This window comes from Mustela erminea, chromosome 5 (assembly GCF_009829155.1).
Source record: "Mustela erminea isolate mMusErm1 chromosome 5, mMusErm1.Pri, whole genome shotgun sequence".
In the NCBI taxonomy this organism is placed as follows: Eukaryota; Metazoa; Chordata; class Mammalia; order Carnivora; family Mustelidae; genus Mustela; species Mustela erminea.
In genome coordinates this window covers 146,174,665-146,194,898 of record NC_045618.1, presented here as the reverse complement: position 1 = coordinate 146,194,898, position 20,234 = coordinate 146,174,665, and the positions used below count along the sequence as shown (strand labels likewise).

General features: G+C 66.9%; 1 protein-coding gene across 5 annotated transcripts in view; it reads left to right on the top strand.

The window, feature by feature from the left end:
* Window positions 1–19,176, top strand: part of AHNAK2 (AHNAK nucleoprotein 2) — a 37,635-nt gene extending 18,459 nt beyond the window's left edge. For all 5 annotated transcript variants that reach the window (XM_032341554.1, XM_032341557.1, XM_032341556.1 and 2 more), the window contains exon 7: window positions 102–19,176. In XM_032341554.1, the coding sequence (XP_032197445.1) occupies window positions 102–18,437 (18,336 nt within the window). In that variant the 3' untranslated portion in view covers window positions 18,438–19,176. The remainder of the gene's footprint in view (window positions 1–101) is intronic.
* The last annotated feature ends 1,058 nt before the right edge of the window (window positions 19,177–20,234 follow it).

Genomic DNA, 20,234 nt, shown 5'->3' with positions numbered 1-20,234 from the left:
GGCCGAGGTGGGGGCCCCACACCACCCTCTTCTCTCCCCTGAGCCCCGGGACTCAGCGGTCTGGTCTGAGCACCCGCAAGTTCCCACGCCTTGTCTTTCAGGACAAAGATGTGGCTGACGGCTCCACCGAGACCCCCCCTCAGACCCTAGAAGGAAGCGGAGACCAGGAGAGACTGCTCGCCAAGCCCAGGGAGGGCAGAGGCAGGCGAGCCCAGAAGGAGAGGCTGTCCTGGCCCAAGCTCCAATCCATAACAAGCAAGCGCAGGCCGGGACCGCGGAGGTCCCACAGCTCCTCCGAGGCCGACGGGCACGGGAACGCCCCAGACGTATCCCCCACCAGCACAGACACGGAAGCCCCGCGCCCAGCGGAGGAGCGGGAGCCGAAGGCAGGACCGGACAGTCCGCGCAGGAAGAGGTTCCTGACCCTGAGATTCAGGATGGGCTCGGGGAAGGGCCCGACTCTGGAGGGGCGGCCCAGCGGAGGGGACCCCGGGGGAGCGCTCCAGACCGGGGTCGTAGAGGAGGCCGGGACCAGGGAGGACAGACAACAGGCCGCCGAGGCCACTGTGCTCAGCAGGAAAGAGGACTGGATGGCAGAGGGACCGGAGGGGACACCGGAGCTGCCCAAGGAGCCTGGTGCCCCCGCCCTGGGAGCCCTGCGGGGAGGGGCCAGCATGGTGTCCGGGGGCCGAAAACAAACAAAGGAGGCAAAGGAGCAGGAGGACGCTGTGGCCGAGGGGAGGCCTGGGCCGAGCTCACCTGCACACGGGGTGGACGGCCAGAGACAGGCGGCCCGGGGCACAGAAGTGGGGATTGCTGGGTCCGCTGGGCCAGGCGAAGGAGACGCACGGGGCCTCCACGCAGATATCCACATCCAAATCCCCAACTTACAAACACCCAGGTTTACAGTTTCCAAAGAAAACAAACACGACCCAGAGGGAGGCCTAGCGCCGGGGCCGGAGGACAGGCGCAGAAGGACCCTGGAGGACAGGGAACACGTTGCTGAGCGGGCAGCGCCCAGGAAGCCCTCTGGGCACCGGCAACGGGGCGAGGTAGGAGGAGCAGACGGAGCAGAGGCAGGTCACAGGACAGGACACATGACGGGCGGGGACAAGGACAAAGGAAGGAGGGAGAGCAGGAGGACGGTGCTCAAGTTCAACGTTAGCTCCTTCGCGTGGTCGCCCCGAAAGGAAGTGAGAGCCGCCTCGGAAGCACCAACGGAGGAGCTGCACCAGGAGAAAGGAGGCACCTTAACAGAGTGGACCCTGCAGACAGAGGACAAAGACACACTGAGAGAAAAACAAGAAGAAAAAATACGCACCGAGGGGGGACAGCCATCTGCAAGAGAGACACAAAGACAGAAGAAAGGGGAGGTGACACTGGGAGACAAGGAGGTGTCCGCCAGAGACAGCAAGTTCAAGATGCCCAAGTTCAAGATGCCGTCCTTCGGCGTGTCGGCGCCGAGCAAGGATTTGGGAACCTCCGTGGACGTGACCGTGCCCAAGGTCGGAGGCGAGGCCACACTGCCGTCCCTGGGAGGGGAGGCGCGAGCCCCAGAGGGTGCCGTCCAGCTGCCCGCTGCTGACATCCAGCTCCCTGGGGGAGAGCTGGAGGTGTCCGTCCCCGAGGCAGAGGTGGCTGTGTCCGGGCTGAAGGGCAAAGCGGAAGGGGTCAAGATCAAGGGCCAGCTGCCCACAGTGCAGATGCCCAGCCTCAAGATGCCCAAGGTGGACATCAAGGCCCCGCAGGTGGACGTCAAGGCCCCGCAGGTGGACATCAAGGGGCCGAAACTGGACCTGAAGGCCGCCAAAGGGGAGGTGAGCGCCCCCGATGTGAAGGTGTCCCTGCCCAGCGTGGAGGTGGACGCCCAGGTGCCCGGCGCCAGGCTGGACGCTGACCTGTCCCTGGGAGACAAGGAGGTGGCCGCCAGAGACAGCAAGTTCAAGATGCCCAAGTTCAAGATGCCGTCCTTCGGCGCCTCGGCGCCGAGCAAGTCCTTGGAGGCCTCCGTGGACGCGTCCCTGCCCAAGGTGCAGGCTGAGGTGTCCGTGCCCTCCGTACAGGCCGACGTCAAGGCCGGTGAGGTGACCGTGGAGCTGCCATCCGCCGACCTGGAGGTCAAGACTGCCTCGTTGGGCCTGAAGCTCCCTGAGGGCCACGTGCCCGAGGGGGAGCTCCAGGAACCCTCGGCCGGGGCCGGACTCAAAGGGCACCTGCCCAAGGTGCAGATGCCCAGCATCAAAATGCCCAAGGTGGACTTCAAGGCCCCCCAGGTGGACATCAAGGCGCCGAAGCTGGACCTGAAGGCCGCCAAAGGGGAGGTGAGCGCCCCCGATGTGGAGGTGTCCCTGCCCAGCGTGGAGGTGGACGCCCCGGCGCCCGGCGCCAGGCTGGACGCTGACCTGTCCCTGGGAGACAAGGAGGTGTCCGCCAGAGACAGCAAGTTCAAGATGCCCAAGTTCAAGATGCCGTCCTTCGGCGTGTCGGCGCCGAGCAAGGATTTGGGAACCTCCGTGGACGTGACCGTGCCCAAGGTCGGAGGCGAGGCCACACTGCCGTCCCTGGGAGGGGAGGCGCGAGCCCCAGAGGGTGCCGTCCAGCTGCCCGCTGCTGACATCCAGCTCCCTGGGGGAGAGCTGGAGGTGTCCGTCCCCGAGGCAGAGGTGGCTGTGTCCGGGCTGAAGGGCAAAGCGGAAGGGGTCAAGATCAAGGGCCAGCTGCCCACAGTGCAGATGCCCAGCCTCAAGATGCCCAAGGTGGACATCAAGGCCCCGCAGGTGGACGTCAAGGCCCCGCAGGTGGACATCAAGGGGCCGAAACTGGACCTGAAGGCCGCCAAAGGGGAGGTGAGCGCCCCCGATGTGAAGGTGTCCCTGCCCAGCGTGGAGGTGGACGCCCAGGTGCCCGGCGCCAGGCTGGACGCTGACCTGTCCCTGGGAGACAAGGAGGTGGCCGCCAGAGACAGCAAGTTCAAGATGCCCAAGTTCAAGATGCCGTCCTTCGGCGCGTCGGCGCCGAGCAAGTCCTTGGAGGCCTCCGTGGACGCGTCCCTGCCCAAGGTGCAGGCTGAGGTGTCCGTGCCCTCCGTACAGGCCGACGTCAAGGCCGGCGAGGTGACCGTGGAGCTGCCATCCGCCGACCTGGAGGTCAAGACTGCCTCGTTGGGCCTGAAGCTCCCTGAGGGCCACGTGCCCGAGGGGGAGCTCCAGGAACCCTCGGCCGGGGCCGGACTCAAAGGGCACCTGCCCAAGGTGCAGATGCCCAGCATCAAAATGCCCAAGGTGGACTTCAAGGCCCCCCAGGTGGACATCAAGGCGCCGAAGCTGGACCTGAAGGCCGCCAAAGGGGAGGTGAGCGCCCCCGATGTGGAGGTGTCCCTGCCCAGCGTGGAGGTGGACGCCCCGGCGCCCGGCGCCAGGCTGGACGCTGACCTGTCCCTGGGAGACAAGGAGGTGTCCGCCAGAGACAGCAAGTTCAAGATGCCCAAGTTCAAGATGCCGTCCTTCGGCGTGTCGGCGCCGAGCAAGGATTTGGGAACCTCCGTGGACGTGACCGTGCCCAAGGTCGGAGGCGAGGCCACACTGCCGTCCCTGGGAGGGGAGGCGCGAGCCCCAGAGGGTGCCGTCCAGCTGCCCGCTGCTGACATCCAGCTCCCTGGGGGAGAGCTGGAGGTGTCCGTCCCCGAGGCAGAGGTGGCTGTGTCCGGGCTGAAGGGCAAAGCGGAAGGGGTCAAGATCAAGGGCCAGCTGCCCACAGTGCAGATGCCCAGCCTCAAGATGCCCAAGGTGGACATCAAGGCCCCGCAGGTGGACGTCAAGGCCCCGCAGGTGGACATCAAGGGGCCGAAACTGGACCTGAAGGCCGCCAAAGGGGAGGTGAGCGCCCCCGATGTGAAGGTGTCCCTGCCCAGCGTGGAGGTGGACGCCCAGGTGCCCGGCGCCAGGCTGGACGCTGACCTGTCCCTGGGAGACAAGGAGGTGGCCGCCAGAGACAGCAAGTTCAAGATGCCCAAGTTCAAGATGCCGTCCTTCGGCGCCTCGGCGCCGAGCAAGTCCTTGGAGGCCTCCGTGGACGCGTCCCTGCCCAAGGTGCAGGCTGAGGTGTCCGTGCCCTCCGTACAGGCCGACGTCAAGGCCGGTGAGGTGACCGTGGAGCTGCCATCCGCCGACCTGGAGGTCAAGACTGCCTCGTTGGGCCTGAAGCTCCCTGAGGGCCACGTGCCCGAGGGGGAGCTCCAGGAACCCTCGGCCGGGGCCGGACTCAAAGGGCACCTGCCCAAGGTGCAGATGCCCAGCATCAAAATGCCCAAGGTGGACTTCAAGGCCCCCCAGGTGGACATCAAGGCGCCGAAGCTGGACCTGAAGGCCGCCAAAGGGGAGGTGAGCGCCCCCGATGTGGAGGTGTCCCTGCCCAGCGTGGAGGTGGACGCCCCGGCGCCCGGCGCCAGGCTGGACGCTGACCTGTCCCTGGGAGACAAGGAGGTGTCCGCCAGAGACAGCAAGTTCAAGATGCCCAAGTTCAAGATGCCGTCCTTCGGCGTGTCGGCGCCGAGCAAGGATTTGGGAACCTCCGTGGACGTGACCGTGCCCAAGGTCGGAGGCGAGGCCACACTGCCGTCCCTGGGAGGGGAGGCGCGAGCCCCAGAGGGTGCCGTCCAGCTGCCCGCTGCTGACATCCAGCTCCCTGGGGGAGAGCTGGAGGTGTCCGTCCCCGAGGCAGAGGTGGCTGTGTCCGGGCTGAAGGGCAAAGCGGAAGGGGTCAAGATCAAGGGCCAGCTGCCCACAGTGCAGATGCCCAGCCTCAAGATGCCCAAGGTGGACATCAAGGCCCCGCAGGTGGACGTCAAGGCCCCGCAGGTGGACATCAAGGGGCCGAAACTGGACCTGAAGGCCGCCAAAGGGGAGGTGAGCGCCCCCGATGTGAAGGTGTCCCTGCCCAGCGTGGAGGTGGACGCCCAGGTGCCCGGCGCCAGGCTGGACGCTGACCTGTCCCTGGGAGACAAGGAGGTGGCCGCCAGAGACAGCAAGTTCAAGATGCCCAAGTTCAAGATGCCGTCCTTCGGCGCGTCGGCGCCGAGCAAGTCCTTGGAGGCCTCCGTGGACGCGTCCCTGCCCAAGGTGCAGGCTGAGGTGTCCGTGCCCTCCGTACAGGCCGACGTCAAGGCCGGCGAGGTGACCGTGGAGCTGCCATCCGCCGACCTGGAGGTCAAGACTGCCTCGTTGGGCCTGAAGCTCCCTGAGGGCCACGTGCCCGAGGGGGAGCTCCAGGAACCCTCGGCCGGGGCCGGACTCAAAGGGCACCTGCCCAAGGTGCAGATGCCCAGCATCAAAATGCCCAAGGTGGACTTCAAGGCCCCCCAGGTGGACATCAAGGCGCCGAAGCTGGACCTGAAGGCCGCCAAAGGGGAGGTGAGCGCCCCCGATGTGGAGGTGTCCCTGCCCAGCGTGGAGGTGGACGCCCCGGCGCCCGGCGCCAGGCTGGACGCTGACCTGTCCCTGGGAGACAAGGAGGTGTCCGCCAGAGACAGCAAGTTCAAGATGCCCAAGTTCAAGATGCCGTCCTTCGGCGTGTCGGCGCCGAGCAAGGATTTGGGAACCTCCGTGGACGTGACCGTGCCCAAGGTCGGAGGCGAGGCCACACTGCCGTCCCTGGGAGGGGAGGCGCGAGCCCCAGAGGGTGCCGTCCAGCTGCCCGCTGCTGACATCCAGCTCCCTGGGGGAGAGCTGGAGGTGTCCGTCCCCGAGGCAGAGGTGGCTGTGTCCGGGCTGAAGGGCAAAGCGGAAGGGGTCAAGATCAAGGGCCAGCTGCCCACAGTGCAGATGCCCAGCCTCAAGATGCCCAAGGTGGACATCAAGGCCCCGCAGGTGGACGTCAAGGCCCCGCAGGTGGACATCAAGGGGCCGAAACTGGACCTGAAGGCCGCCAAAGGGGAGGTGAGCGCCCCCGATGTGAAGGTGTCCCTGCCCAGCGTGGAGGTGGACGCCCAGGTGCCCGGCGCCAGGCTGGACGCTGACCTGTCCCTGGGAGACAAGGAGGTGGCCGCCAGAGACAGCAAGTTCAAGATGCCCAAGTTCAAGATGCCGTCCTTCGGCGCATCGGCGCCGAGCAAGTCCTTGGAGGCCTCCGTGGACGCGTCCCTGCCCAAGGTGCAGGCTGAGGTGTCCGTGCCCTCCGTACAGGCCGACGTCAAGGCCGGCGAGGTGACCGTTGAGCTGCCATCCGCCGACCTGGAGGTCAAGACTGCCTCGTTGGGCCTGAAGCTCCCTGAGGGCCACGTGCCCGAGGGGGAGCTCCAGGAACCCTCGGCCGGGGCCGGACTCAAAGGGCACCTGCCCAAGGTGCAGATGCCCAGCATCAAAATGCCCAAGGTGGACTTCAAGGCCCCCCAGGTGGACATCAAGGCGCCGAAGCTGGACCTGAAGGCCGCCAAAGGGGAGGTGAGCGCCCCCGATGTGGAGGTGTCCCTGCCCAGCGTGGAGGTGGACGCCCCGGCGCCCGGCGCCAGGCTGGACGCTGACCTGTCCCTGGGAGACAAGGAGGTGTCCGCCAGAGACAGCAAGTTCAAGATGCCCAAGTTCAAGATGCCGTCCTTCGGCGTGTCGGCGCCGAGCAAGGATTTGGGAACCTCCGTGGACGTGACCGTGCCCAAGGTCGGAGGCGAGGCCACACTGCCGTCCCTGGGAGGGGAGGCGCGAGCCCCAGAGGGTGCCGTCCAGCTGCCCGCTGCTGACATCCAGCTCCCTGGGGGAGAGCTGGAGGTGTCCGTCCCCGAGGCAGAGGTGGCTGTGTCCGGGCTGAAGGGCAAAGCGGAAGGGGTCAAGATCAAGGGCCAGCTGCCCACAGTGCAGATGCCCAGCCTCAAGATGCCCAAGGTGGACATCAAGGCCCCGCAGGTGGACGTCAAGGCCCCGCAGGTGGACATCAAGGGGCCGAAACTGGACCTGAAGGCCGCCAAAGGGGAGGTGAGCGCCCCCGATGTGAAGGTGTCCCTGCCCAGCGTGGAGGTGGACGCCCAGGTGCCCGGCGCCAGGCTGGACGCTGACCTGTCCCTGGGAGACAAGGAGGTGGCCGCCAGAGACAGCAAGTTCAAGATGCCCAAGTTCAAGATGCCGTCCTTCGGCGCGTCGGCGCCGAGCAAGTCCTTGGAGGCCTCCGTGGACGCGTCCCTGCCCAAGGTGCAGGCTGAGGTGTCCGTGCCCTCCGTACAGGCCGACGTCAAGGCCGGTGAGGTGACCGTGGAGCTGCCATCCGCCGACCTGGAGGTCAAGACTGCCTCGTTGGGCCTGAAGCTCCCTGAGGGCCACGTGCCCGAGGGGGAGCTCCAGGAACCCTCGGCCGGGGCCGGACTCAAAGGGCACCTGCCCAAGGTGCAGATGCCCAGCATCAAAATGCCCAAGGTGGACTTCAAGGCCCCCCAGGTGGACATCAAGGCGCCGAAGCTGGACCTGAAGGCCGCCAAAGGGGAGGTGAGCGCCCCCGATGTGGAGGTGTCCCTGCCCAGCGTGGAGGTGGACGCCCCGGCGCCCGGCGCCAGGCTGGACGCTGACCTGTCCCTGGGAGACAAGGAGGTGTCCGCCAGAGACAGCAAGTTCAAGATGCCCAAGTTCAAGATGCCGTCCTTCGGCGTGTCGGCGCCGAGCAAGGATTTGGGAACCTCCGTGGACGTGACCGTGCCCAAGGTCGGAGGCGAGGCCACACTGCCGTCCCTGGGAGGGGAGGCGCGAGCCCCAGAGGGTGCCGTCCAGCTGCCCGCTGCTGACATCCAGCTCCCTGGGGGAGAGCTGGAGGTGTCCGTCCCCGAGGCAGAGGTGGCTGTGTCCGGGCTGAAGGGCAAAGCGGAAGGGGTCAAGATCAAGGGCCAGCTGCCCACAGTGCAGATGCCCAGCCTCAAGATGCCCAAGGTGGACATCAAGGCCCCGCAGGTGGACGTCAAGGCCCCGCAGGTGGACATCAAGGGGCCGAAACTGGACCTGAAGGCCGCCAAAGGGGAGGTGAGCGCCCCCGATGTGAAGGTGTCCCTGCCCAGCGTGGAGGTGGACGCCCAGGTGCCCGGCGCCAGGCTGGACGCTGACCTGTCCCTGGGAGACAAGGAGGTGGCCGCCAGAGACAGCAAGTTCAAGATGCCCAAGTTCAAGATGCCGTCCTTCGGCGCGTCGGCGCCGAGCAAGTCCTTGGAGGCCTCCGTGGACGCGTCCCTGCCCAAGGTGCAGGCTGAGGTGTCCGTGCCCTCCGTACAGGCCGACGTCAAGGCCGGCGAGGTGACCGTTGAGCTGCCATCCGCCGACCTGGAGGTCAAGACTGCCTCGTTGGGCCTGAAGCTCCCTGAGGGCCACGTGCCCGAGGGGGAGCTCCAGGAACCCTCGGCCGGGGCCGGACTCAAAGGGCACCTGCCCAAGGTGCAGATGCCCAGCATCAAAATGCCCAAGGTGGACTTCAAGGCCCCCCAGGTGGACATCAAGGCGCCGAAGCTGGACCTGAAGGCCGCCAAAGGGGAGGTGAGCGCCCCCGATGTGGAGGTGTCCCTGCCCAGCGTGGAGGTGGACGCCCCGGCGCCCGGCGCCAGGCTGGACGCTGACCTGTCCCTGGGAGACAAGGAGGTGTCCGCCAGAGACAGCAAGTTCAAGATGCCCAAGTTCAAGATGCCGTCCTTCGGCGTGTCGGCGCCGAGCAAGGATTTGGGAACCTCCGTGGACGTGACCGTGCCCAAGGTCGGAGGCGAGGCCACACTGCCGTCCCTGGGAGGGGAGGCGCGAGCCCCAGAGGGTGCCGTCCAGCTGCCCGCTGCTGACATCCAGCTCCCTGGGGGAGAGCTGGAGGTGTCCGTCCCCGAGGCAGAGGTGGCTGTGTCCGGGCTGAAGGGCAAAGCGGAAGGGGTCAAGATCAAGGGCCAGCTGCCCACAGTGCAGATGCCCAGCCTCAAGATGCCCAAGGTGGACATCAAGGCCCCGCAGGTGGATGTCAAGGCCCCGCAGGTGGACATCAAGGGGCCGAAACTGGACCTGAAGGCCGCCAAAGGGGAGGTGAGCGCCCCCGATGTGAAGGTGTCCCTGCCCAGCGTGGAGGTGGACGCCCAGGTGCCCGGCGCCAGGCTGGACGCTGACCTGTCCCTGGGAGACAAGGAGGTGGCCGCCAGAGACAGCAAGTTCAAGATGCCCAAGTTCAAGATGCCGTCCTTCGGCGCGTCGGCGCCGAGCAAGTCCTTGGAGGCCTCCGTGGACGCGTCCCTGCCCAAGGTGCAGGCTGAGGTGTCCGTGCCCTCCGTACAGGCCGACGTCAAGGCCGGCGAGGTGACCGTGGAGCTGCCATCCGCCGACCTGGAGGTCAAGACTGCCTCGTTGGGCCTGAAGCTCCCTGAGGGCCACGTGCCCGAGGGGGAGCTCCAGGAACCCTCGGCCGGGGCCGGACTCAAAGGGCACCTGCCCAAGGTGCAGATGCCCAGCATCAAAATGCCCAAGGTGGACTTCAAGGCCCCCCAGGTGGACATCAAGGCGCCGAAGCTGGACCTGAAGGCCGCCAAAGGGGAGGTGAGCGCCCCCGATGTGGAGGTGTCCCTGCCCAGCGTGGAGGTGGACGCCCCGGCGCCCGGCGCCAGGCTGGACGCTGACCTGTCCCTGGGAGACAAGGAGGTGTCCGCCAGAGACAGCAAGTTCAAGATGCCCAAGTTCAAGATGCCGTCCTTCGGCGTGTCGGCGCCGAGCAAGGATTTGGGAACCTCCGTGGACGTGACCGTGCCCAAGGTCGGAGGCGAGGCCACACTGCCGTCCCTGGGAGGGGAGGCGCGAGCCCCAGAGGGTGCCGTCCAGCTGCCCGCTGCTGACATCCAGCTCCCTGGGGGAGAGCTGGAGGTGTCCGTCCCCGAGGCAGAGGTGGCTGTGTCCGGGCTGAAGGGCAAAGCGGAAGGGGTCAAGATCAAGGGCCAGCTGCCCACAGTGCAGATGCCCAGCCTCAAGATGCCCAAGGTGGACATCAAGGCCCCGCAGGTGGACGTCAAGGCCCCGCAGGTGGACATCAAGGGGCCGAAACTGGACCTGAAGGCCGCCAAAGGGGACGTGAGCGCCCCCGATGTGAAGGTGTCCCTGCCCAGTGTGGAGGTGGACGCCCAGGTGCCCGGCGCCAGGCTGGACGCTGACCTGTCCCTGGGAGACAAGGAGGTGGCCGCCAGAGACAGCAAGTTCAAGATGCCCAAGTTCAAGATGCCGTCCTTCGGCGCGTCGGCGCCGAGCAAGTCCTTGGAGGCCTCCGTGGACGCGTCCCTGCCCAAGGTGCAGGCTGAGGTGTCCGTGCCCTCCGTACAGGCCGACGTCAAGGCCGGCGAGGTGACCGTTGAGCTGCCATCCGCCGACCTGGAGGTCAAGACTGCCTCGTTGGGCCTGAAGCTCCCTGAGGGCCACGTGCCCGAGGGGGAGCTCCAGGAACCCTCGGCCGGGGCCGGACTCAAAGGGCACCTGCCCAAGGTGCAGATGCCCAGCATCAAAATGCCCAAGGTGGACTTCAAGGCCCCCCAGGTGGACATCAAGGCGCCGAAGCTGGACCTGAAGGCCGCCAAAGGGGAGGTGAGCGCCCCCGATGTGGAGGTGTCCCTGCCCAGCGTGGAGGTGGACGCCCCGGCGCCCGTCGCCAGGCTGGACGCTGACCTGTCCCTGGGAGACAAGGAGGTGTCCGCCAGAGACAGCAAGTTCAAGATGCCCAAGTTCAAGATGCCGTCCTTCGGCGTGTCGGCGCCGAGCAAGGATTTGGGAACCTCCGTGGACGTGACCGTGCCCAAGGTCGGAGGCGAGGCCACACTGCCGTCCCTGGGAGGGGAGGCGCGAGCCCCAGAGGGTGCCGTCCAGCTGCCCGCTGCTGACATCCAGCTCCCTGGGGGAGAGCTGGAGGTGTCCGTCCCCGAGGCAGAGGTGGCTGTGTCCGGGCTGAAGGGCAAAGCGGAAGGGGTCAAGATCAAGGGCCAGCTGCCCACAGTGCAGATGCCCAGCCTCAAGATGCCCAAGGTGGACATCAAGGCCCCGCAGGTGGATGTCAAGGCCCCGCAGGTGGACATCAAGGGGCCGAAACTGGACCTGAAGGCCGCCAAAGGGGAGGTGAGCGCCCCCGATGTGAAGGTGTCCCTGCCCAGCGTGGAGGTGGACGCCCAGGTGCCCGGCGCCAGGCTGGACGCTGACCTGTCCCTGGGAGACAAGGAGGTGGCCGCCAGAGACAGCAAGTTCAAGATGCCCAAGTTCAAGATGCCGTCCTTCGGCGCGTCGGCGCCGAGCAAGTCCTTGGAGGCCTCCGTGGACGCGTCCCTGCCCAAGGTGCAGGCTGAGGTGTCCGTGCCCTCCGTACAGGCCGACGTCAAGGCCGGCGAGGTGACCGTGGAGCTGCCATCCGCCGACCTGGAGGTCAAGACTGCCTCGTTGGGCCTGAAGCTCCCTGAGGGCCACGTGCCCGAGGGGGAGCTCCAGGAACCCTCGGCCGGGGCCGGACTCAAAGGGCACCTGCCCAAGGTGCAGATGCCCAGCATCAAAATGCCCAAGGTGGACTTCAAGGCCCCCCAGGTGGACATCAAGGCGCCGAAGCTGGACCTGAAGGCCGCCAAAGGGGAGGTGAGCGCCCCCGATGTGGAGGTGTCCCTGCCCAGCGTGGAGGTGGACGCCCCGGCGCCCGGCGCCAGGCTGGACGCTGACCTGTCCCTGGGAGACAAGGAGGTGTCCGCCAGAGACAGCAAGTTCAAGATGCCCAAGTTCAAGATGCCGTCCTTCGGCGTGTCGGCGCCGAGCAAGGATTTGGGAACCTCCGTGGACGTGACCGTGCCCAAGGTCGGAGGCGAGGCCACACTGCCGTCCCTGGGAGGGGAGGCGCGAGCCCCAGAGGGTGCCGTCCAGCTGCCCGCTGCTGACATCCAGCTCCCTGGGGGAGAGCTGGAGGTGTCCGTCCCCGAGGCAGAGGTGGCTGTGTCCGGGCTGAAGGGCAAAGCGGAAGGGGTCAAGATCAAGGGCCAGCTGCCCACAGTGCAGATGCCCAGCCTCAAGATGCCCAAGGTGGACATCAAGGCCCCGCAGGTGGACGTCAAGGCCCCGCAGGTGGACATCAAGGGGCCGAAACTGGACCTGAAGGCCGCCAAAGGGGAGGTGAGCGCCCCCGATGTGAAGGTGTCCCTGCCCAGCGTGGAGGTGGACGCCCAGGTGCCCGGCGCCAGGCTGGACGCTGACCTGTCCCTGGGAGACAAGGAGGTGGCCGCCAGAGACAGCAAGTTCAAGATGCCCAAGTTCAAGATGCCGTCCTTCGGCGCGTCGGCGCCGAGCAAGTCCTTGGAGGCCTCCGTGGACGCGTCCCTGCCCAAGGTGCAGGCTGAGGTGTCCGTGCCCTCCGTACAGGCCGACGTCAAGGCCGGTGAGGTGACCGTGGAGCTGCCATCCGCCGACCTGGAGGTCAAGACTGCCTCGTTGGGCCTGAAGCTCCCTGAGGGCCACGTGCCCGAGGGGGAGCTCCAGGAACCCTCGGCCGGGGCCGGACTCAAAGGGCACCTGCCCAAGGTGCAGATGCCCAGCATCAAAATGCCCAAGGTGGACTTCAAGGCCCCCCAGGTGGACATCAAGGCGCCGAAGCTGGACCTGAAGGCCGCCAAAGGGGAGGTGAGCGCCCCCGATGTGGAGGTGTCCCTGCCCAGCGTGGAGGTGGACGCCCCGGCGCCCGGCGCCAGGCTGGACGCTGACCTGTCCCTGGGAGACAAGGAGGTGTCCGCCAGAGACAGCAAGTTCAAGATGCCCAAGTTCAAGATGCCGTCCTTCGGCGTGTCGGCGCCGAGCAAGGATTTGGGAACCTCCGTGGACGTGACCGTGCCCAAGGTCGGAGGCGAGGCCACACTGCCGTCCCTGGGAGGGGAGGCGCGAGCCCCAGAGGGTGCCGTCCAGCTGCCCGCTGCTGACATCCAGCTCCCTGGGGGAGAGCTGGAGGTGTCCGTCCCCGAGGCAGAGGTGGCTGTGTCCGGGCTGAAGGGCAAAGCGGAAGGGGTCAAGATCAAGGGCCAGCTGCCCACAGTGCAGATGCCCAGCCTCAAGATGCCCAAGGTGGACATCAAGGCCCCGCAGGTGGACGTCAAGGCCCCGCAGGTGGACATCAAGGGGCCGAAACTGGACCTGAAGGCCGCCAAAGGGGAGGTGAGCGCCCCCGATGTGAAGGTGTCCCTGCCCAGCGTGGAGGTGGACGCCCAGGTGCCCGGCGCCAGGCTGGACACTGACCTGTCCCTGGGAGACAAGGAGGTGGCCGCCAGAGACAGCAAGTTCAAGATGCCCAAGTTCAAGATGCCGTCCTTCGGCGCGTCGGCGCCGAGCAAGTCCTTGGAGGCCTCCGTGGACGCGTCCCTGCCCAAGGTGCAGGCTGAGGTGTCCGTGCCCTCCGTACAGGCCGACGTCAAGGCCGGTGAGGTGACCGTTGAGCTGCCATCCGCTGACCTGGAGGTCAAGACTGCCTCGTTGGGCCTGAAGCTCCCTGAGGGCCACGTGCCCGAGGGGGAGCTCCAGGAACCCTCGGCCGGGGCCGGACTCAAAGGGCACCTGCCCAAGGTGCAGATGCCCAGCATCAAAATGCCCAAGGTGGACTTCAAGGCCCCCCAGGTGGACATCAAGGCGCCGAAGCTGGACCTGAAGGCCGCCAAAGGGGAGGTGAGCGCCCCCGATGTGGAGGTGTCCCTGCCCAGCGTGGAGGTGGACGCCCCGGCGCCCGTCGCCAGGCTGGACGCTGACCTGTCCCTGGGAGACAAGGAGGTGTCCGCCAGAGACAGCAAGTTCAAGATGCCCAAGTTCAAGATGCCGTCCTTCGGCGCGTCGGCGCCGAGCAAGTCCTTGGAGGCCTCCGTGGACGCGTCCCTGCCCACGGTGCAGGCTGAGGTGTCCGTGCCCTCCGTACAGGCCGACGTCAAGGCCGGTGAAGTGACCGTTGAGCTGCCATCCGCCGACCTGGAGGTCAAGACTGCCTCGTTGGGCCTGAAGCTCCCTGAGGGCCACGTGCCCGAGGGGGAGCTCCAGGAACCCTCGGCCGGGGCCGGACTCAAAGGGCACCTGCCCAAGGTGCAGATGCCCAGCATCAAAATGCCCAAGGTGGACTTCAAGGCCCCCCAGGTGGACATCAAGGCGCCGAAGCTGGACCTGAAGGCCGCCAAAGGGGAGGTGAGCGCCCCCGATGTGGAGGTGTCCCTGCCCAGCGTGGAGGTGGACGCCCCGGCGCCCGGCGCCAGGCTGGACGCTGACCTGTCCCTGGGAGACAAGGAGGTGTCCGCCAGAGACAGCAAGTTCAAGATGCCCAAGTTCAAGATGCCGTCCTTCGGCGTGTCGGCGCCGAGCAAGGATTTGGGAACCTCCGTGGACGTGACCGTGCCCAAGGTCGGAGGCGAGGCCACACTGCCGTCTTTGGGAGGGGAGGCGCGAGCCCCAGAGGGTGCCGTCCAGCTGCCCGCTGCTGACATCCAGCTCCCTGGGGGAGAGCTGGAGGTGTCCGTCCCCGAGGCAGAGGTGGCTGTGTCCGGGCTGAAGGGCAAAGCGGAAGGGGTCAAGATCAAGGGCCAGCTGCCCACAGTGCAGATGCCCAGCCTCAAGATGCCCAAGGTGGACATCAAGGCCCCGCAGGTGGACGTCAAGGCCCCGCAGGTGGACATCAAGGGGCCGAAACTGGACCTGAAGGCCGCCAAAGGGGAGGTGAGCGCCCCCGATGTGAAGGTGTCCCTGCCCAGCGTGGAGGTGGACGCCCAGGTGCCCGGCGCCAGGCTGGACGCTGACCTGTCCCTGGGAGACAAGGAGGTGGCCGCCAGAGACAGCAAGTTCAAGATGCCCAAGGTCAAGATACCGTTTTTCAGTTCGTCGGTGCGGAGGAAGTCCTCGGAGGCTGCCGTGGATATGTCCCTGCCTATGCTCAGAGGTGAACCGTCCCTGCTCTTCCTGGAGGAGGAGTCACGTTTTGTGTCCCATGCTCTCCACGTGCCCACTGTGGATATTGGCCATCCTGCAGGAGAGCTGGAGCTGTTCGTCCCCGAAGCGGAGATCACTGTGTCCACAACGTCTCAAAAAGCCGAAGCAGTGACCACCATGGGCCCGCCTCTTGAGACGGGAATGCACTCGGTCATGATTCCTGTTGTGGACGTCAAGGCCCCGCAGGTGGACATCAAGTCACCGCAACTGGACATCAAGGGCTCTAAAGAGTTCGTGAGTGCCCCTGAGAGTGACATGTCTGTGTCTGGTGTGGACGTGGACGCCCAGGTCCACGGCTCACAGTTGGCCGGAGGTATTATCTCTGGGGATGGGAAAGATTTTTCCGCAGGGAAGACATTCAAGATTTCTAAAATCAGCATTTCCCCCTCCGTCCCGTCCCCCAGCAAGCCTTCCGGGGGAGCTGAAGACACCGCTCCTTCCTCCTCCTCCGGCCTCGGACTTCCAGTGGTCTCTGGCAGCGGGCAGCATCTCCATACAGACGGTGATGTGCTTTTGTCAGTTGGAAAAGGTGGAGAAAGAAGCAAAAGCAAAAAACCCTATTTTAAATTGCCCAAAGTCTTCTCTCCTCCAGGGAAAACAGGTAAAGGCTTTGCAGTGTCTGCAGAGGAGCACGAAGTCCCATCACCTGGGAGTGTCTCTGCCCAGGGGCCGCCTGTGGCTTCCGTGGAGGCTTCCCTGCCGATGTCCATGCTGGGTCGGCTCAGGGGTCCCCCTGTGGAACCCTCCAGCCTCGGCCCCTGCGAGGACGTCACTCTTACAAAATTCCAGGTGACTGTCCCCAGAGGCCCTGTGCCCCCTGAGCTGCCTTGTGAAGCCCCTTCTGGGTCCCAGATCGATCCTCAGCTTCCGAGCTCAGCAGGGGCGGGCGACCCCAGCTCCACTGAGCACGTTCTACTGTCCCAGCCTGACGGGTCCCCGGGGCCCATGGGCACTGTTCTTCCTGACTCTTACGGCCGGGTGACTTTTCCTAAATTTCATCGACCCAAATTCTGCCTGTCACTCTCAACCTCAGGGTCCGGAGTGCCGGCGCCCGGAGACCACGAGTGCGCGTCCCCTACGTCTGCCCAGCTCGCTGCGCAGGGGCTGGACTCCTCCACGGAGGAAGCCGTGGCCCGCCCAGTGCCAGGCCCCCCGGGGCCACCTGTGGGGATGTCTGTGTCTGAGGGGGCAGAGGGACGCGCAGGCACGGCAGGGACGGCAGCTCCAGGCAGAGGTGTCGCACGCAAGGGGCAAGGCAGTCCGGGGAGCTCACCGAGGCTTCCCTCGCTCAGCTGGTCCCCGAGGAAGGGGGCAGAGACCAAAGCAGACCCTGGCCACAGCCCGGGGGATGCCGGCGCCCTGGGCGGCCGGCCAGGGGGTCGCGTTCCAGCTGCAGAGGCTGCTGCACACGTGACCCTCGGGAAGGAGGGAGAGGCGGGAGCGGTCAGCGCGGCTGCCCTTGCCCTGCTGAAGGTTGCGCCTCCCGGAATGAAGGCTTCCCCAGGAGGGCCTGGCCTGCCTCAGGGAGACCCGGGTCTGGCCCGCAGTGAGGGTGGTGTTGGGGGTGTTGGCGCAGCCATGGGCCTGCCTGAAGTGGCCGATGTGAGCCTCCACCTCTCGGAGACCCCCATTCCCAGCTTGGACTTTGTCCAGCCTGACCTCAGCCCCGGCGAAGCTGCGGCACAGGGGGGCCTGGCCGCAGGCCCCCTCCCTCTTTCCAAACATGGCCTGTCTCCCCGAGACAGCGCCCAAGGCCTTGGGCTTGCGGCCGGCTCAGCAAGCCTGCTGTGTGGGGAGGGGACGGCCGCCTTGGCAGAGGAGCCCCTCCCGCCGTCCCTGATGGTGGGGCGCTCAGAGCAGGGAGCAGCACCGGGGGGCCCCAGGGTGAGCTGGTTTAGGATGCCCTCACTCGGCCTGCCCAGCCTCCGACGCGCCCCCAAGGAGTGGGCGGAGTCTGCAGGTGCGCCAGGGGAGGGCGAGGCAGTGGTCCCCGCACCTGCCACAGAGGTGGGCACGGCTAAGTCCCTGCAGCCCCGGGAGCCTGGTGCGGACAGGGCAGCCGCGGGCAGCCCGGCTTCTTCCTACGCAGATGTCCTGCGGAGGAACCTTGACCCGCGCATGCCTGCAGGGCCGTCTGCTCCCGAGGTCAGGGTCCGGCCGGGCGCAGGCTCCCTGCCCCTCCAGCTGCACGGACCACCTCCAGCAGAAGCAGGAGAGGCCCCTCTTCCTGCACCAGGGGGTCAGGGCCTGGTCGGGGGGCCCGAGGGGAACGAGGGGCCGCCTTCCCAGCCCGAGGGCCCTCTCAGACTGCGGGCTTGCAGCACGCACTTGCCGTCGCAGGTTTCCGTGGTCAGTGTGGGTCGGGTCTGGGAAGACTCTGTGCTGCGCGTCCAGATCCCCAAGTTAAAGGTCCCGAAGTTCAGCTTCCAGGCCCCCAGCTCGGAGGCCGTTGTTTTCGTGCCCAGTGTGAGAGAGCTGTCCTGCCCGCAGAGAGCTCCCGACGCGGCCCTGCTCACATGCAGTGCTGGAGGGCGGGGCACCCGCACCCCGGAGGCCCCCCCGGCCCTCAGCCCCCCCTCAGAAAGTGCCCCCGTTTGTAAGGTCAGGGTGCACATCCAGGGCGTGGAGGCGGCCAGCCGCCAGGTGGCCGTGCACAGCATGGTGACCACTGTGTGCACTGAGCTCTCGGGGCCCGAGGTCTCTCCTACCCAGATCGTGCGGGAGTCAGAGGTCCCCATGTCAGAGACCCAAACGCTTTCTTACGGGTTTTCCTTGCTAAAGGGGAGGGTCCCAGAGCCCCCAACACGGGCACGAGTGCACGTGGCGCCTGCAGACCGTGGGCCAGCGGGACACCGAGAGGCTCAGGAACTGGTGGTCCCAGGACCGGACCCCACTTCTGGAGACCTCCAGCCTGACACCGGGGAGCCTTTCGAAATCATCGGTCCCAGCGTAGACGAGCCGGGACCGGCAGCGGGCCCGTCCGACCTGCGCTCCGGCCGCGGGCGCACAGACAGCTGCTCCGACGATGAGCCGGCGGAGATACTCGAGCTCCTGCCGGAAGAGGACCAGGAGACAGAGGAGGCCGGGGCCCGGGCTGCAGACGACCAGGCTCCCAAAGCAAGACCGGAAGGCAAAAGGTCCTCTGGTCTGTTCAGGTTTTGGCTCCCGAGCATCGGCTTTTCCTCCTCGGTCTCCGAGACCAGTGCCGATTCCCCAGCCGGTGCCCAGAGACCGGCTCCTGTGCAGACCCAGCCCGAGGCGCGGCTGCCTCCCTCGCAGGAGAAGGGGGGCTGGTTCCGATTTCCCAAGCTGGGCTTCTCCTCCTCCCCTACCAAGAAAGGCAAAAGTGCAGAAGAGGAGGCCAGCCCAGCCGAGGAAAACCTCCAGGACGAGGCAGGCACCTTCTACGATGCGCGAGAAAGCCTCTCCCCGGAAGAGCCAGGAGCCGGGGAGCCGGCAGAGGCGGTGGGCGCCGGCGCGGCTCCAGTTCCACGGTGACCTCCGCGGCAAGAACCGAGCGGGTCCTGCTGCAGCGGGACGCAGCCGCCAGCCGGCAGTCCGCGCCCGGCCCGCCATGGCATGAGGACTGGGAAGGGGAGACTGTTCCACGCCCACACCGAGCTCCAGAACCCCCTCCCACCCGACCGCGCGGGCACCCACCGCTCTCCTGGCGCTGAGGCGCGCAACACACAGCCGGCCCCGACGCGCGGCCGAGCTGCAGAAGCGGGGAGGCAGCCCGATGGCCCAGGCGCCAGGCGCCGTCCAGGGTGGGGGTGCTGCGCCGGCGGCTGGGGTGAGGCCTCCCTGAGCCGCGCCTCCAGGGAGCCACAGGCAGTGCCCAGCGGGTCCCAGCCGCGCTCTCGGGGAAGGGGGTGGTTAACCACCGTGGGTGTAGATGTAGTGTTTGCCGTGGCCCCTGTCTTCTCCTGCTGCTTCGGGCAACGTGGTTTCCCTCGACTCCAGGCAGTCGGGTGCGTTCCAGGAGCCCCCTGCCTGCTTCGCTGTAAGGAGCTCGTGTGTGGGACATCCTCCCCCGGGCAAGCCTGGGTGCTTGGTGTAGATGCGGCCCACGCGGCTGGACATGGCGGTCGAGGGGGGAGCCGGTGGAGGTCTGCAGTGTCCCGCCCGCACAGCCCTCACTGTACACGCTGCAGCCAGGACGCCATTGGAACCCCCCCTCCCCGCAAAGGACAATAAAGAGCAAGACCCACCCCAGCACCGGCTGCGGCTGCGAGGTCTTTTGTTCCGGCCGTGCTCTGCCCACACGCCCCAGAGCTAACCTCTCCCGGCCCTAGAGGGGTTGTGGGTCTTCCAGCTGTCCTGGGTCCAACGGGTCCTTCCCTGGCCCGGCAGCCAGAAGGAGGAGCAGGCCGGGAGCTCAGAGCGAGGCCGGCCGTCAGGGCGACACAGCACCCACAAAGGCAGCGCAGGGACAGCTGGGCCGACACCCCTGGCTGTGATGGGGGCCCCGCTCGGGGGCTGCCCTCCCTCCGCCCAAGCAGCTCCCAGGTACCCAGTCTCCTCGTCTTGAGTGCCCTGCAGGCCCCTCCCAGGCCGGGAGCTCACAGCTCCCAGTGTAGCCTGCCCCGCCCCCGCCTGGCCCCGGGGGACTCCTGATGACCCGCTCCTTCCCCCTTTCAGACTGTGGCTGAGCCCCCACCTGGTGCTGCCCCAGCAGGCAGAGCAGAGGGCTCCCCTCCTAGCGTGTGCACGCCGTGCCCTCCCCGTGGCTGGTGGGAAGGCCACCCACCCTGAGGACGGGCCATCCTCTGGAGAACGGGCAGTCTGTGAACTCGAAAGGGGACCGAGTCAGCGGGGCGTTTGTCCCGAAGTCAGGAGAGACCAGCAGCCCCAGGCAGACGCCCCTGGCCTATCCCGTGTGTCAGGCCCTCCTCCTGGGAACACCGCCGTGGGGGTCAGCTAGGCGCCATGGGCTTCTGGCCTCAGGTGAGGCTGCGGTCAGGGCCGGAGACATGGGGGCCTTGGGGCTGGAGGCGGGAAGTGTGGAGGGTCTCCCACGCGGCCTCCATGCTGCGGGCGGCCTTGCCACAGGCCAGCAGCTGACAACAACGCGCGTTTGGACCTCCCAGTTCCTGTGCCTCGAGAGTCCGAGCCCCGATTAGCTGGGTCCTCAGCCCAGGGTCCTGCAGGCTGGAGTTGGGGTGAGGGCCGGGGCTGGGGTCCCTCCGTCCGAGTGGGGAAAGAGCCGCCGGCCGCTCACAGCACTTGCGGGCTGCGTCTCGCTGCGTCTCGCTGCCGCGCTCGGTGCCCTGCCTCGGGGGCCTCGCTGAGGAC